Source organism: Chaetomium globosum, genomic scaffold (assembly GCF_000143365.1).
Source record: "Chaetomium globosum CBS 148.51 scaffold_7 genomic scaffold, whole genome shotgun sequence".
In the NCBI taxonomy this organism is placed as follows: Eukaryota; Fungi; Ascomycota; class Sordariomycetes; order Sordariales; family Chaetomiaceae; genus Chaetomium; species Chaetomium globosum.
In genome coordinates, this window is record NT_165982.1 from 1452216 (window position 1) to 1470315 (window position 18100).

General features: G+C 59.7%; 2 protein-coding genes across 2 annotated transcripts in view; one reads left to right on the top strand and one right to left on the bottom strand.

The window, feature by feature from the left end:
* Nucleotides 1-248: 248 nt before the first annotated feature.
* Nucleotides 249-1242, bottom strand: CHGG_10056 (uncharacterized protein; the record flags this gene model as incomplete). Its single annotated transcript, XM_001227982.1, has 4 exons — nt 249-419; nt 506-697; nt 777-1145; nt 1219-1242. The coding sequence occupies 4 exons, from the start codon at nt 1240-1242 to the stop codon at nt 249-251; spliced, it is 756 nt and encodes a 251-aa protein (XP_001227983.1).
* A 751-nt stretch (nt 1243-1993) lies between these two features.
* The window catches only part of CHGG_10057 (uncharacterized protein), a gene marked incomplete at both ends in the record, with an annotated part of 28982 nt that continues 12875 nt past the window's right edge, over nt 1994-18100 (top strand). The window contains 5 exons of the mRNA XM_001227983.1: nt 1994-4261; nt 4590-6578; nt 6672-9387; nt 9632-10348; nt 10633-18017. Coding sequence (XP_001227984.1) covers nt 1994-4261; nt 4590-6578; nt 6672-9387; nt 9632-10348; nt 10633-18017 — 15075 coding nt within the window. The remainder of the gene's footprint in view (nt 4262-4589; nt 6579-6671; nt 9388-9631; nt 10349-10632; nt 18018-18100) is intronic.

Sequence of the window (18100 nt, forward strand, 5' to 3'; positions counted from 1 at the left end):
TAAGGTAGTTTCTCCTTGCAGATTCCTTAGCCGATGGCACATCGCCATGTATCCGATCAAATAGCGCAGGCCACGGGTCTGCATGACTGTCCAAGGGAAGCTTCCTCTGGACCGAGGCGTCACGCCGATTGAAGGGTAACGCCGGTTGGCTGGAAGGGAGGACGAGATGCCGATGTAACTAACTTATATGCCGCAACTACGTGTCCCAAGAAGCCGCTAATGTAGAGATTCTGCATGGTATAATCTATTTAGACTAGCCAGTCTTGCCATCTTTGGGTAGCCCCGCGGCGGAGGGCATCGAGCGCATCGCCGTCATCGCAAATGCCCAGCATCCGATCCGTGACGTACCCTGCAAGTTTCTGTGCCTCTCGCGACCACGACTCCACCTCTTCCCGAGTATAGCAGGCGAAGTCGTTTGCCTAGATGCAGGCACCGCCGCATCCGGTCAGCGCCGCGTCGGGGTTGTGACGGAGAGCGGGGAGAGAGGAAACAAAGGACCACCAACCTCGGGTCGCACCCACGAGCGGCAATAGAAGATGGCGTACATGGTCCGCGGATCTGGCGTCGTGTTGGCCCCGCCGGCATGGAGTGTCGAAGTCAGGAAGAGGAGGGCCTCGCCGCGCGACAATTCGGCTGCTGCAACTTCATGTTCCTGGGCTATTCTCGCATCCCCCCAGAGGTGAGATCCGGGCACGACCTAGGGCATTGACGTCAGCTCAGCAGACATTGGCCTGACGAGAGAGGTTGGGGGGACGTGATGTTCATCGATCGCCTACCAAAGTGGCTCCATTTGCATAAGTGGTGTCGACGGCGGCGACCAGCATGCCGATGCCCAAGTCCGAACCCAGGCGATAGCCTCTCTGTTCCTGGCTGACGTGTGCCTTTTGCCAGATGGCATCGTCGCGGTGCAAAGGCTGGGCCTTACCGCCCTCCAGGATGGTGATGCTAGCCGCCTGGGATAGTATGGCGTCGGTGCTGCGCTCGCTGGCGCTCTGGGAATCCACGTCGGGCGGGTTGGTGGTGCGTAAAAAATGGTTGACGATCCTTAGGAGGTCAGGGTTTAGACACCATTGCTCTCTTGCTGTTGCACTGCGCCCAAAGAGCAATCCAGCATGCATACGGCCGTTATAGCGTGCTTTCCACCCCTAGAATCACCATTTTGAGGTTGTTAGCCTTTGCAGGCGAAATGGAAACAATTTGTCTTCCCAATTGACTTGCCTCATCTGACATCCTGAACTCCATCACCTGCCGAACATCTTGGTACACCTGTTGGAGCTGCTCGGGGGATGCTAGCCCGGTGATAATCACACCGCCATCCTGTTCAAGGATCTCGATGGCTTTCTCCGGAACGTTAAGGGGGGCCTTTCTCAGTCGCAGCATCGTGATTGTTGAAGCAAGAGCACCTAGTGATATGGATCAACCTGAAAATAGGGTCAAAATGATAATGATTGTACGCACCGGGAACTCAGGAGCAGAGCAGGGACACGCAATAGTCCCGACAACATGCTCAAGACTGGACACAGACGCGGAGTCTGCATGCGCACCGGTGCACTGAGTACCACCTATGGAAAGCGAAGCGCTTTGCAGCCGAGATCGGAAACCCCTCACAACCTCGGGCCAGATGGATCGGGTCATGCAGTGTGGGCCGTCGACTCCCCCACCGCCATGGTTATGCGCCCCGTCTTGGTGCCATTGGTACATGCATGGCCATTGCCCTCGGCGATCCGCACATCACATACCTATAGCATTGAAGGGAGGGCAGCATTAGGTAGGTGACTGTAGTGTTCAAGGGAGAACGTGCGTTGTCTAAGGAGGTACTTAGCTACATGTACCTAAACATGGTTTGATGTACGACGCGTGACACATTCCAGACCAACAAATACATCTTAAGCAGAAATCAACAACATCAACGTGTGCGATTTCGCCCGAGAGCATCACTAAAGATCGCAGAAGCAAGCTGAACATCTTGCCTAAACACAAACGCCAGTGCACAATGGCCACGCCTGTCGCTGAAATGGGCACAGACACAGACACAGATACAGCCATGGCCCAAGACCTTGACGTTGGCATTAACCAGTACCATCAATGGAATGATCATATCGGCTACGCAGACGACCCTTCGGCGCGGGTGCACGACATAATCGCGGCACACATGGCTCGAGACCCCTCGGCGCCAGCCGTGTGCGCCTGGGACGGACGGTGGACATACGATGAGCTCGACCGGCTCTCGTCGGCCCTGGCAACCCAGCTGGTCACATGCGGCGTGGCGTGCGACGACTTTGTCCCAATCCTCGTGCCCAAGTCGAAGTGGACCGCCGTCGCTGTCCTGGGTGTGGTTCGGAGCGGCGCGGCCTTTGTGCTTCTGGACGAGGCCCATCCACCGCGCCGCTTGCGGGAGATTTGTGCCGAGATGCGGGCCACGCTTGTGGTGGCATCCGAGGACCTGCAAGACCGGGCCGGCCAGTTGATCGATGGCGACTCCGTCCCCGTTCTGGTGGTGGGGGAGTCATCCCTCCGGACCTGGGCGGTCGAGGACGACGACAAAGCCTGGATTGCGTCGCCCGTCACCGGCACGAGCGCGCTCTACGCCGTGTTCACCTCGGGCTCCACGGGCCGGCCAAAAGGTGCCGTGGTGGAGCACGCCTCGCTCTGCGCCGCGGCCCGGGCATCAGGCCGCGTGCTGGGCATGAGCACCCAGAGCCGAGCTTTTCAGTTCGCCTCGTTCGCCTTCGATCCCACTATCATGGACTTCCTTCGCACGTGGGTCTATGGTGGCTGCGTGTGCATTCCGTCGCCTCAGCAGGCTAAGGACGACATTACCGGTGCTTTCCAGGCGCTCCGGGCCAATATGGCCAGTATGACCCCCTCGGTGGCCCGGCTGCTGGACCCCGAGGCGCTCCCGAGCCTACGCGTGCTCGAATTTGCGGGAGAACCTATGCTCCAGGCCGACGTGGACAAGTGGACGGACAGAGTCGTCCTCGTCAACTCGTATGGAAATGCCGAGTGCTCTGTCTACTCCAGCATGCGGTCCCCGATGCGTCGTGACCTCCCTACTAACAATATTGGCTTCCCCGTGGCCTGCGTCGCTTGGATCGTCGATGAGACGGACGCCGACATCCTGCTTCCGCCCGGACAGGTGGGCGAGTTGGTGCTCGAGGGGCCCGGGGTTGGTCGTGGGTACCTCCACAACACCGCCATGACCGCCGCGGCTTTTATCACCAACCCATCCTGGTTGGCCAAGTTCCGTGGGTCTACGGTGCGGGGAACACGTTTATACAAGACGGGTGATCTAGCGCGGTATGAAGCGGATGGGTCACTTGTCTGCCTGGGCCGCAAAGACACACAAACCAAGATTCGCGGGCAGCGCGTCGAGCTGAGCGAGGTTGAGTGGCATATCCGGGACCTGCTGGGGCCGGACAACGACGTGGTCGCCGAGGTGGTACGCTGGAAGGAAGTTCGCGCGGCGCTTGTGGCCTGCGTCCGCATACGGCAGGCCCCGAGTCCATCAAAAGACAGTGAGCAAGAGCTGCAGCTGCTCGCACCACCCAGCGAGGCCTTCCGACACAAGATGGAGGACGTGGAGCGCGAACTCCAGTCCCGGGTGCCTGCGCACATGGTGCCCAGTGCCTTCATCTCGCTCCACCGCGTCCCTCTCTCCCTCTCAGGCAAGACGGACCGCAGGCGCCTTCGGGACCACATTGCTGAGAGACCCTGGGCCGAAGCGGAGGCCTATATGATGGGTATGACAGCCGACGACAGCCATCCGCTTCCTTCACCGACCACAGTAGGTCAGCAGCGGCTTCGAGACGCCTTTGCCCACGTCTTGGGCATTGAAGCAATGGCTATTGGCCTCCGCGATTCCTTTTTTCGGCGCGGCGGTGACTCGATCCTGGCGATGCAACTGAGCGCCCATTGTCGTGGGCTGGGGTTCTCCATCACGACGCAGGACGTTTTTCAACACCAAACCATCGCGGCCCTGAGTGACGCAGTTGCCGCCAGGGGGTCAGGGCCACAGCAGGGCCCGCTTCTTCCACTCTCTCCAGCACAACACATGCTGATTCAAAGACACGGCCGCCCGGCCGATGGGGAGGACGACGAGATCCGCCGCGACGAGTCAAGGCTCTATGGCTTCCGCATCATGCGGGTACCAGAATCCCTTTCTATAAGGCAGCTGGAGTCGGGATTGCAATACCTCGTCCACCGGCACCCCGCTCTCCGGATCAACTTTATTCTAGGCGCGGACGGACACTGGCAGCAGGTGGTCAGAGAGCCCAACCAGAGCTGTTTTCTGTGCGAATCGGTGCATGTCCTGGCGCCGGCCAAGACAGGGACCGACCCCCATCCCGATCAACCTCGGCGGGATCCGCATTATCCGCGTCTGAATTTTCGCGATGGGCCGAATCCTTGGGGCCTCGGGCTTCGTCAGTGTGGAAGGCAAGACAGGGCCCCCCAGTACCTGCATCTGGGTTGCACCACTGATCGGTGGTCGATCATCTGTCGTGGGACATCATCACGCGGGATCTGCGGCGACTATCTGGAGTCAGGTGAACGGGGCGCCCCGGCATATGCTCCCTACTAGTTCGTTCCAGTCCTGGCTGGGTCGGGGAAGTCGCCGTCATCAGAGCCTAAATTCGCAGCCAATGGAGCAACAGGGGATACTACCTTCGATATTCGGGTTCGGGGACCACCTAGTTCCGGACAAGCTCTCGGTCGAGTTCGAGCTGGATGCCAATACAGCCACCAGATTGTGGCAGAAGGGCGCAGAAGCTCTACGCGCTGACCCCAGGGAGTTGTTCCTGGGCCTTCTACTCCATTCCTTGCAGTCCACATTCCCCGAGCAAAAGAACGTCTGTGTTGTGGTCGAATACGATGGGAGAATACGAGATGCCACAGACGTGGTAGGCCAATATACAACGTACGCATCACTGGTATTGTCGTTGTCAACAGACACAGACTCGCTCAACATCGTGGGTCACGTAAAGGATGCCTTTCGAGCCGGATCCAGGAGGCATAACGGCGGCAGCTATTTGCCCATGCCGGGTGAACATGGACGGCCATTCATCGTCCTGCACTGGAATACCAAGGGATCTCCGTCGGCATCTGCCATCGAGGCTGAAACGGAAATGTGCCAACTCCTCCGACAATCACCCCTTTCGACAGGACATAAGCCTCCAGCATCACGTTGCCAGCCCGGAACCCTGGACATGACGGTAACATGCACACGAGAATCCCCATCGCTCCGCGTCCAGCTGGCGGATGCCCAGGAGGGATTGGCTGAGAACAGGGTACGCCAGTGGATCGAACGCTTTCGGACCTCGCTGGCCGAGTTCGCATTGCGATGGGGGGCAGCCAAGCTGCCACCACGGGCCAGCGATTTCCCCCAGCTCGATAGCATGAGCCAAGAAGACCTAGGGTCCATGATCGAAGACCTCGTCGCGCAGAATGGAGGGCTGGACACGCGCGACATCGAAGACATCTACCCCGCCGCATTTATCCAGCAGGGCATGCTGCTCAGCCAGGCCCGCGACCCCTGGACCTACCGCTCATCCACAGCCTGGAGGGTGCGCCCGCGGTCGTCACGGGACCTGCAGCATCCAGTTGACCTAGCCCGGCTTCGGGATGCCTGGGTCAAGGTGGCCATGGCTCACTCGATTCTGCGGACAGTCTTCGCACAAGCTCGTGATGGTGCTTATTACCAAGTCGTCCTGAAACAACCGGTTCTTCCCATTACGGCACATCGTCTTGATGGTAACCATTTGCCCGTTGCAACACCCAACAACAAAAAGCATCTCGGCGAGAATCGGATGCTCCCGTGGAAGATTGAACTCGTGGCAACTACTGAGCCAGGCGGCATGATAACCTGTCAACTCGACATCAGTCATGCCCTCATGGATGGTGACTCGGTGCGCGTGCTGGTTCGCGACGCCGGGCTGGTATACGAGGGAAGACCTCGTACTGCTGCACTAGACCCCCCATCGTACGGCCAATACATTAAATATCTGCGGCAGCTTCCTCAAGACCGTGCCCTGGAGTATTGGAAGACCTGCCTTCAAAACGCCGAGCCCTGTTTATTTCCTGTCTTTTCTGTCTACACAAGTGTCGAGCCAGAGTCCGAGCAACTCCAAGACATTGCAGTCGTCCTGGATGACGTCTACCGCCTCCGCCAGTTCTGCGAAACCGAGGGAGTGACGTTGTTCAACGTCATACAGCTGGCCTGGGCCATCGTGCTCCAATGCTACACGGGGAACGACGATGTCGTCTTCGGCTACCTGACATCGGGTCGCGACGTCCCCGTCAATGGCGCCCAGGACATGGTCGGGCCGCTGATCAACATGCTCATCAGCCGGGTCGATCTCGATCGTAAAGGCGTCAGCGTCCGCCAGGGCCTCGCGCAGTGCCGTGACGGCTTTACGGCCAGTCTTCCCCACCAACATTGTGCATTGGCCGACATCTACCGTGCGCTGGGGCATTCGGGCGCGGGCCTTTTTAATACCATCATTACCTATGAAAAGCTCCTGCCTGTTGAGGATGAGCGGAGCATCGACTTTGAACGTATTCGGGACCGCCAACCCACCGAGGTGAGTAACCGGCGGCCTTCTGCTCCTCCCGACTTGACGCATCGGATAGATGTAAGGCCTGATTGCTGATCCCAAACACATGTATACATATAGTTTGACGTGGTCGTAAACGTCACCGTCTCCCGCAATACCATCGACCTCTCTCTCACTTACAGGGCGGAGAACCTCCCAACTGTCATCGCAGGCAGCCTCGGGCGCACATTTAGCACCGTCATCTCGGAAATCGTGGCTCGTCCGGATGCCAGCGTGTCTGAACTGAACCTTGTTAGTGGGACGGACCTGGCTCGCATACTTGAATGGAACAACCCGCCCGCCGCGCCGGAGATTGAGCTCGTTACAGACCGGATCCGGGGCATGGCCCTCCAATACCCGGAGCGCCTTGCCATCGATGCTTGGGATGGTGTGTTGACGTACCGCCAGTTTTGGGGGTACACCACTGGTCTTTCTGCCGTTCTGCGGCGCCACGGCCTGCAGGGCGATGCCGAGATGCCCATCCCCATTTGCCTCGAAAAATCCGTTTGGGGGCCGGTTTGCATGGTGGCCGTCCTGCTTGCTGGCGGGGTCTGCGTCCCCATCGATCCCGAGGCGCACGTGGAAAGAGTGCGATCCATCATCGCGGAGATATCGCCATCCATCGTGCTGGTTTCTCCGCTGACCGCGCAGACGGTTGATTTCGGTGCTACAGTGACTCCTTGCAGGAAAGTCGTGGTATCGCTGGACCTATTCACCTCCTCGCCACATCAAGAAGAAGAGGATGCGAAAACATTGCCTCATATACAGCCCGAGAATGCCGCTTTCATGCTGTTCACCTCAGGGAGCACGGGTCGTCCCAAGGGCATCATTCTCCAGCACGACAGCCTCAGCACCACAATCCGGGAGCAGCGGGCCCGTCTGCTTGTGGACTCGTCGTCCCGCGCCCTGCACTTCTCGTCCTATACCTTCGATCTCTGCGTCTACGAGGTATTTCCCACTCTCACAGCGGGGGCGTGCGTCTGCATTCCGTCCGACGCCGCGAGGGTGAACGATTTGCCAGGGTTTATCCGCGACAGTCGGGTCAATTGGATGGCGTCTACCCCGTCCCTCTTCCGCCTGTTCCGGCCCGAGGACATACCCGCTGTGCAGACCGTCAGCCTGGCGGGCGAGGCCATACCGCAGGACATTGTTGACCTCTGGGCGGGCCGGGTCCAACTGTTCAACTCCTATGGCCCGGCCGAGTGTACCATCTGTAGTACCCATAAGATTGAAGCCCATGACTGGATTCCTGGCACAATTGGCCGTGCCGCTGGCGGGGAGGCTTGGGTGGTGGATCAGTCCAGCGTCGATCGACTCGTGCCGATGGGTGCGGTAGGAGAGCTGTTATTCCAGGGCCCTGTCGTGGCCCGGGGGTACTTCCAGCAACCGGAAGCTACAGAGAAAGCCTTCCTTTTGGGACGCCCACCATGGGTATCCGCTTCCTGTTTCGAGGGCCGAGGTGCGCTATATCGGACGGGCGATCTGGTGTCATACAATGCCGACGGCACTCTGCGCTATTTGGGACGCAAAGATGCGCAGATCAAACTGCGGGGGCAGAGGATCGAGCTGGAGGGCATCGAGTTTCAGATCAGACGCCATCTTCCTACTGATTCCAGCGTTGTGGTAGATGTCTTTCGGCCGGACAACCAGGATGCGGCGGCGTTTCTGATTGCCTTTGTCCAAACAGGACCAGGAAAGGGAACCGAAGAAGGCGGAGTGGAACTGATGCGAGCCGACGAACCTTTCCGCACCCTGGTCCATGAGCTCCAGGCTAAGCTCATAGCTGCCGTACCCAACTACATGGTTCCCCAGCTGATGATTCACGTCAACCGGATTCCCATAGCTAAGACAGGCAAAACCGGTCGCCGGATCCTAAGGGACGCGGTAAGGGCACTATCACGCGCAGACTTCGAGAGGCTGGTCCAGGGGCAAGAAGGACCAAAGTCTCAGCCAACCACACCGGCCGAGGAGGCGATGCAGCATCTGTGGGCCACCGTCCTTAATCAACCACCCGAGGCTCTCGGAGTACAGGACAACTTCTTCCAGGTTGGCGGCGACTCAGTCACGGCCATGAAGCTGGTGGGGCTTGCGCGTGCTCAAGGATATGCCCTGACCGTCTCGGACGTCTTCAACCGGCCCACTCTAGCAGGTCTGGCGGCAGCACTGGAGGGGGCATCATCGCCTCTGCCCCAAAGACTACAGTACATTCCTTACAGCCTCCTGCCATCGGATCAGAGCGTACAGACTCTCCAAACAACGGCCCTGGAGAATTGTGGTCTAGCTTCGGATGAGCTTGAGGATATTTACCCATGCACGGCCCTTCAAGAAGGCCTCATGAGTCTCACCATCAAGCACCAGGGCTCGTATGTTGCGCAGTATCAGTATGAACTCGGCCATGACGTAGAACCCCGGCGAATGGCCAGCGCCTGGGATGCCGTAGTGGTGGCAAACCCTATCCTGCGAACCCGAATCATACAAGCCTCATCAGGCCGACTGTTCCAAGTTGTGTTAAAGCACGGCACTGCTTGTCATATCCAAAGTTCCGGTCTCGGGGGTGCCAACAAGGAAGCAAGAGAGCGACAGATTGGGCTGGGAACGTCTCTGATGCAGTGCTACGTGGCCACCGAAGGTGAGAAGGCCCAACTTGTCCTCACCATCCACCATGCTCTCTACGATGGCTGGTCCATGACGGTTCTACTGGAGCAGCTGGAGTCGGCCTACAGTGGCCAGCAGCCGAAGCCCCGGTCCTTCACCGGATTCATAGACTACGTGGGCCGTCTGGATCCTGAAGAGTGTCGTAAGTTCTGGCGCGCCTATTTCGAGGGGGCCGACGCCGCCGTGTTCCCTGCGACGAACCAGGGGCGCGACCAACGTGCCCCAGTAGCCAGGGAACTGCAGCTCGTCGAGCAGAGACGAGACTTACCAGAAGCAAGCTCCCGTTTTACCCTCTCAGCCACCGTGCGCCTTGCATGGGCCCTAGTCATGGCAAAACACACCGGTTCGGACGATGTCGTGTTCGGAGCGACGGTGGCCGGGCGCAGCGCTTTCTGTCGATGGCATCGAGGAGATGACGGGCCCAACCATCGCCACCGTTCCACTTCGGGTCCAGATCCGTCCTTCTGACACCGTGGAGCAATGTTTGGAAGAAGTACAGAAACAGACAATCGCCATGATCCCTTACGAAGGCACCGGACTGCACAATATCCAAGCCATGGGCCCCGACGCCGCTACGGCATGCCAGTTCCAGAACTTACTCGTGGTTCAGCAACAAGGGAGCTTCTACCAGCCCAAACTATTGCACGAGGTGCACCGGTCCACGGAGAATATTGCCGCCATCAACACCTACCCCCTGACGGTGCTATGCAATCTAAACGGCGACCATGTTCTGACACAGGCATCTTTCGATTCACGAGTCCTGAGCGCGGCCAAGGTCGAACTCCTCGTCGGCCAATTCCACAACGCCATCCTCCAATTGCTAGGACCCCCGTCTCGCGCCCTTGCCAACATCGCCTTGGACGGAAAGGTGATGCTGCGCCAGCTACAACGCTGGAACCAGCACATTCTAGAACCGGCAGATAGCACCGTAGATGCCCTCATTGGACGCCACTTCCAGAGCCGACCAGATGCCCCCGCGGTTCACGCCTGGGATGGACAACTGTCGTACGGGGAGTTAGAGTTCCTGTCTGCGCAGCTGGCCCGGGACCTCGTACAGAGAGGCGTCGGACCCGAGGCCATGGTACCCGTGTATCTGGGGAAATGTAAATGGGTGCCCGTGGCAATGCTCGCTGTTCTCCGGGGCCGGTGGTGCATTTGTCTTACTAGACCCAGCGCATCCGCCCGATCGGCTGAAAAGCATCAGTTCCCAGCTAGGGGCGGGGGTCTTGCTGTCCACAACCACCTTGTCCTCGATTGCCCAACAACTGGGCTTCTGATGTCCTCTATCTAGACCAGCGGGACTGGGACTGCGACAAGCCGGCCGATAGCACCGCCACTTGGTAGCGGACATTGGCCCCCAGAACAAACTGTATGTTGTCTTCACCAGCGGCACGACGGGGACCCCGCAAGGGAAGTCATCATCGAACACGGCGCCTTCCTAGCCAGCGCCTTCGGAATCCAGGATTAAGCTTGGGTCTCGGGTCCTCAACGCGGCTTCTGCAAGCGACAGCCCACGCATTCGACGTCGCCATCTTCGACCACCTGGCCGTCCTCTTGGCTGGTGGCTGCCTGTGCATCCCCCACCCATCGCAAAGTCAAGCTGATCTAGGCGGTGTCATCAGGGAGTTGCAGGCCGACTATGCGATGATGACACCATCCATGGCCGCGCTCATCCAACCAGACGACGTGCTGCCTGGCCTGCGCACGCTGGCCCTCGTCGGCGAGCCCATGACGGCCGGTACAGTGGCCACCTGGGCTGACCACGTCATATTGATCAACGCGTACGGCCCCGCGGAATGCTCCGTCAATTGCACCATCCTCTCCCCCGTCCGCTCCCAGGGCCAGGACAAGAGCCACCACTCCGCCGCCAACATTGGCTTCGCGATCGACAGCGCGAATAGCTGGGTTGTGGACAAGGACGATCACAACAAGCTGGCGCCTATGGGGACGGCGGGTGAGCTGCTGATCGAGGGCCCGATCCTGGCACGCGGGTACCTCGGCGACGAGGTCAAGACGCGAGCATCGTTTATCCTCGATCCGGCGTGGGTGCGTCAGCTGCCAGTGCCAGCGCATGGGGGGCCCCGCCGCTTCTATAAGACGGGCGACCTGGTCCAGTACCAGCCGGAAGACGGATCGTTGGTATATCTCGGCCGCAAGGATACGCAAGTCAAGATACGCGGCCAGAGAGTCGAGTTGGGCGAGGTCGAGTACCGCATCAAAGCTGCGCTTCCTGGCGCCGTGGGCGGCCTGGGCGTGGTAGTGGACGTTTTCACGCCGGCGGATGAGGGATCCGCGCCCATGCTCGCGGCTTTCGTCCAACTGGCCCCTGAATTTGAATCCGTTCCCGTGGACACACTGTTCGCTTCACCCACGAAGTCCTTCAACTCCCTCGTAGAGACGACCCTGGCGCGCCTGCGCGAGACCCTGACCTCGGCCATGCTACCGGCCGTGTTCTTCCCCGTCGTCCACATCCCCCTCTCCGCAACGGGCAAGGCTGATCGCCGGAAACTGAAACAGGCGGCTTCGTGTCTCACACAGTCCGACGTCCGCCGGTACACGTTACCGGAAAAGAGCAAACCGACGACCCCGGCTTCGGCGACGGAAAGGCTGGTGCAGTCCATTTGTGGGCGCGTGCTGGGGATGCCGGTCGAGGATATCGGGATGAACGATGGGTTTGTACAGCTCGGCGGGCACTCCATCTCGGCCATACATTTCACGGGCCATGTTCGATCGGCTGGCTGGCGTGTGGAACTGGCGCATGTCCTCGCTGAACCGACACTAGCGGGCCTGGCTGCCAAGTTGCGCCCGGGTACGACTGCTACAGTGGCGTCCCCGTCATCTGTTGCTGCTTTCAGCCTCGTGAGTGGCAATGGCCAGGAGGATGTTGCCTCCGACATACGACGGCGGGCAGCCGACGCGTGTTCCGTGGCTGTCGACGACATCGAGGACATCTACCCGGCCACCGCGCTCCAAGCAGGCCTACTGGCGTTGAGTCTCAAGAGTCCCGGCTCTTACCAAGCCCATATCAACCTGAAACCAACGGTTGGCGGTGACATGGAAAAGCTCAAGCGGGCGTGGGAGGCCACCGTGGAGGCACACGCTATCCTGCGCACTAGGTTCTTCCAGGGCACTGACGGCGAGTTGTATCAAGCTGTTGTCAGAAATACCGGGGTGAGGTGGTACAACGCCAACACAAGTGGCGATACGAAGGGCCTTTCGGTTACTCTCGGTGGCGTGCTCTGCCGCGTAACGGTGGTTCAGGAAGAGGGACAGGCCGCCATGGTGGTGCTCACGCTTCACCACGCACTCTACGACGGTTGGTCACTTCCGCTGCTCTTTCAGGACCTCCACTCGGCATTCCTCGGTCATACGCTCACCCCGGCGCCGTCATTCAACGGGTTTGTGGCATACCTACGCCAACAGGACGTCGCCGAGATGTCTGGCTTTTGGACAAGCGAGATGCAAGGCCTCTCGTGCACTCCGTTCCCCACGCTACCCACCGTCCAACATGTCCCATCGGCCACTTCGATGCTGGAGCACACGCTGGACTATCATCACCACTCTGGCACCGAGCAGCAGCAGCACTTCACGGCCTCGACGATGCTGCGCCTGGCATGGGCCACTGTCATTGCCGCCTACACCGGCGGGTCCGGCGACGTCGTCTTCGGCACCACGGTGGCAGGCCGCAGCGCGCTTGTCCCGGGGATCGAGGCCATGACGGGCCCCACCATCGCGACGGTGCCATTCCGGGTGCGGATCGACCCGGCGCAACGCACGCACGACGCCCTCGAGACGATACGTGCGCGCAGCGCCCAGATGATGCGCTTCGAGCAGGCGGGCCTGCAGCAGATCCGCACATTTAGCCCCGAGACGGCCGTGGCGTGCCAGTTCCAGAGTTTGCTCGTCATTCAGTGGATGGAGGGTATGGAGACCCCTGAAAACAAAAAGTCCGCCGGGTTGGAAATAGACGCCGCGTCGGCGAATCATGACACGGCCTTCTCGTCGTACGCCATCAACATCACTTGCGGATTGTCGTCCTCGTCCATCAAATTCAACGTAGCTTACGACCCGGCCGTCACTGCGCCGGAAGTCATGAAAATGATGCTCTTCCAGTTTGCGCACGCCACGTCCCAGATCAGGATGATGGCTACCAACCACAACTACCCACTGGTCAGGGACTCCATGAGCATCAGCCCGGAGGGAATGGAGGCCTTGTCGCGGTGGAACACAATTCACCCGCCACCTGCCGATGATGCTGGGGCTGGTGAGGCGACGTGTGTCCATGACATGATCTTGCGCCACTGCAGGAACACCCCTGACGCGGTGGCAGTCAAAGCGTGGGACGGGGAGTTGACGTACGCGCAGCTCGCGGCGCTGTCGGCGCGAGTGGCGGCCTCGTTGAGACATCGTTGGTCTCCGAGGAGCCAAGATGAGCCCATCGTACCCTTACTATTTGACAAGTCTATGTGGACGGTCGTCGGCATTCTCGGCACCCTCCGGGCTGGAGCGGCCTTTCTCCTGCTGGATCCAGACCAGCCCGCCGCACGTCTGCGTTTGTTGTGTGAGGCTGTTGGTGCCGAGGTTGTGCTAGCCTCGGAGGGGCGGGCGTCGTTGGCTGCTGCCGTGGCCCCGAATGCGGTGGTGCAGGTCTGTTCTGGCGCGGCGGTTGCTGGCGAGGAGCCCACGCCACCGCTTACTCCTTCAGAGTCGGATTCAGACCCGAGCCGCCTTCTGTACTGTGTCTTTACCAGCGGGTCAACAGGAACGCCAAAGGGCGTGCTGATCGAGCACGGCTCGTTCTGCGCGAGCTTCGCTGGTGTGTGTCGTATCCTCCCATTCGGCCCAACGACGCGCATCTTCCAGTTTGCTTCGTACGCCTTTGACGTCGGCATCACCGACCATCTTGTCCCCTTGATGGTGGGTGGCAGCATCTACATCGCACGGCCAGAAGATGTCAAGAACAACTTTGCGGCCTGCTTGCGCGAGTCCGAAGCCACATACCTGGAGGTCGTCCCATCCGTCGCAAGAACACTGGACAAGGAAGTCGGAGCGAGACTGCAGATCCTGGCGCTGAGCGGCGAGGCCAAGACGGTCGCCGACGTGGAGCGATGGAAGGGCCGCTTGGTGAGCGGGTACGGGCCGGCCGAATGCTCGGCCACCTCCAACGTCCAGTTCCCCGTCAGAGCCGAGGACCACCCACAGGCGCTCGGCGTGGCAACGGGCTGCGCGGGCTGGGTTGTTGACCCCGATGACGTTGAGCGGCTGGTGCCCGTAGGCGCTGTGGGCGAGCTGATCATCGAAGGCCCGATTGTGGGCCGCGGCTACTTGAGGGATCCCGAGCGGACAGCTGCCGCCTTTCTACCCCCGATGCAATGGCTCCAGCGACTCCGAGATGCAGGTGGTAGTGGTGGTACCAAGCCTCGAGTATATCGAACCGGAGACCTTATCCAGTTGCTACCCGATGGACAACTACGATTCGTCGGTCGAAAAGATCATCAGGTCAAAATACGAGGTCAGAGAGTCGAGCTGGGTGAGGTCGAAAACCACCTTCATCCCTTCTTTCCCCGGGCGACAAACGTCATTGCTGAGGTTCTCAAGCCGCTCGGTCTAGAGGACCAAGCCTTCCTTGCTGCCTTTGTGGACTTGCCTGGCCATCGTCATGGGCAAACTATTGGACATGTCGGTGAGGCAGAGATGGTGCTCTTGCCCCCGAGCGACTCATTCCTGGCCGAGGTCCGTCAAGCGGAGCGACAACTCCGGGATGCCGTCCCAGGCTCCATGATCCCGGCCTTGTTTCTACCCGTAAACCACTTCAAACTGTCCACTTCCGACAAGGTCGACAGGAAAGCGCTGCGCGTCCTAGGCAACAATCGGGCATGGAGGGACCTGCAGGCCTACACCAACACACGGGGACCCAGGCGTGGCCCCGAGACTGAGACGCAACAGGCCCTTGTGCTCCTCTGTGCTAAGGTCTTGAACGCGGACCCCAAAGAGATAGGCATTGATGACGGATTCCTTTCGCTTGGCGGTGACTCTATCAGTGCTATGTCGCTGGTGGCCCACGGCAACGCCCAAGGCATCCGTTTCACTGTGGCTGATGTACTGAGCCAGTCCTCCCTCGAAAAGCTTGCGGCGCGGGCTCAGATGGGCAGTGGAAACATCTCGGTGTTACCGGCGGTGGCATCGCGCCCCGAGGAAACGCCCGGGGTGCCCTTCGCCCTGGCCCCGATCCAAAGGATGTTCTTCACCGTAATGCCCCCGGACCTCCTGAACCACTTCAATCAGAGCTTTTTCGTCGCACTCACCCAACGTGTTGCGCCGGATCATGTGCAGTCGGCCGTCCAGGTGCTCTTGCGACGCCACGCCATGTTACGATGCAGCTTCCATCAGATCAATGGCGAATGGATGCAGACTATCCTGTCCGAGCCGCCGCCTGCGCCTCTGTTCCAGGCGTCTAGCGTGCCCAACGTCGCGGCCGTGGAGCAGAGGGTGCTGGAGACGCAGCGGAGCTTGGACATCGAAAAGGGGCTTTTGTTCTCGGTCCACCTTTTCGACATCGAGGACCAAAGGCAGTGCTTGCTGTTGGTGGCGCACCACCTGGTGGTAGATCATGTGGCGTGGCGCGTCATTCTTGCGGATATGGAGGAACTTCTTCTCGGCAAGAATTCTCCGGCTGTGTCTGCTTCCTTGTCTTTCCAGACATGGTGCCATCTTCAGGAACAATACGTCCGCGAACGCCTACAATTCCCGTTGCCAAGCACAAGCACCACCATCCTTGGGTCCGGGGACAACCAAAGCCCTCTGCCGGCGACAGATTTTCTGCGTTACTGGAACTTGTCGGACAAGGCGACTACGAATACCTACGCAGACACTGTGAGCACTGGCTTCACCCTCACGCCTGCAGCGACACTGGCCTTCCTGAAAGATGCCAACAGCACGTTTCAGACGAGACCGGTTGAAATCCTCCAGGCAGCCCTCATCTTTTCCTTCATACAGACATTCCCCGACCGGGCACCTCCTGTCGTCCACAACGAAGGTCATGGCAGAGAGACATGGGACGTCTCCATCGAGCTTTCGAGGACGGTCGGCTGGTTCACAACCATCTGGCCCGCACCAGCCGTGGTACAGCCTGGGCAGAATCTTGTCGATGCAATCAAACGCACCAAGGACGGGCGCCGCCAAATGTCACGCAATGGGTGGGAGTACTTTGCCGCCCAGCTTCTGCATCCCGAGGGCGCTCAAGGCCTAGCACTACCTCTAGAGATTGTCATGAACTTTGCCGGGTCTTTTCATGAGTTGGAGGATGAGAATGCCCTGTTTCAATGGCACGAGACCCAGTTTACGCAACTCGACGCCCCGGCCCAGACGCCCCGTTCAGAGCTCTTCGAAGTTTCAGGGGTAGTCAAAAAGCGTCAATTGCATGTCCGCATAACCTACCACAAACACATCCCTTCGGACCGGGTGGCAAAATGGACCACGGCCTTCCAAGCCGCACTGGAGGATGCCTGTCACGCCCTACCCTCCCTCCCAAAGCAGCCCACGCTCACCGACGTCCCTCTCCTGGACATGGATTACCGTGGTCTAGATCAGATGCTCAAGCGGGTGGCCGCAATTGCCCACGTTGGCGGCAGCGGCTGCGCCCCGGTCGAGATCGAGGACGCCTATCCCTGCACTGGCATTCAACAAGGCATGCTGCTCAGCCAGGCCAAGAACGCGGCCCATTACGTGACGGGCACTACCTGGGAGGTTCGGGCCCCGGGGGGTGTCGATCGCCATCGCTTTATCGAGGCGTGGCAGAAAGTGGTCCAGCGGAACCCGGCCCTGCGTACCGTCTTTCTGGAAAGCCACACGGGCCAGGGTTGGGACCAAGTCGTGCTGCGGTGGACCGCTACGCCACATGCAGGCAAGGTCGTCGTCCTCGAAGCGCAGGGAGCATCGACTCCCCCTATGGCCGAGGACATCGGGCCCATCTCGCCGACTTGCCCTTGGCACCTTGTAGTCCGCGACAGCAAGGGGGATGGTGGTGATGATAACGGTGGTCTGAAGTGTGACTTTCGAGTTCTCCATGCCCTCGTGGACGGCGTCTCGGTCGGCTTGATCCAGCAGCAGATCGCCGCAGCCTATAATGGTCAGCGGCTCCCGTCGCTAACAGCTGGCCTAAGAGATTACAGCGCCTACGTACAGGCGCTCCCGCGTGGCGCCTCCACCCGCTACTGGGCCGACTATCTCGCAGAAGCAGAACCCTGCATGATGCCCACCGTCAGCCGCGACACGGGACAAGTGGAACTTGATACTGGTGTCAAGTATGTCCTCCGGACCCTCCCCACCCTCGTAGAGCTGCGCGCCTTCTGCGAAAAGCACCACGTCACCGTCTTCAATCTCGTCCAACTTGCATGGGCGCTGGTTCTGAAAGCTTACACCGGGGCCGCGGCGCCTTGCTTTGGGTATCTGGTCAGTGGCCGCAATGTGCCGGTCCCCGATGTAGAGCAGATAGTCGGGCCTTTTATCAACATGGTGGTTTGCAGGGTCGACTTGGAGGAGGGCAATAGACCCATTGCCGAAATGGCCCAATCGATCCATTCGGATTTCCTTCAGGGGATGGACCATCAGCACACGGCGCTCGTCGAGGTTTTCCACGAACTGGGCGTGACGGGTCGGGGGCTCTTTAATACTATCGTCTCGCTACAGACTAGAACAGAGGACAAGGGAGGAGTGCAAGATGCGCCTTCGGGCCTGTCCATGCGTCCAACGACGGGTGACGACCCGACAGAGGTAAGCCGTCCCAATTCTAAACCCGGTGGTGTGATGCTCCGGGGGCACCGCCCAAACATGGATGGCAAGCAACTGACAATTAC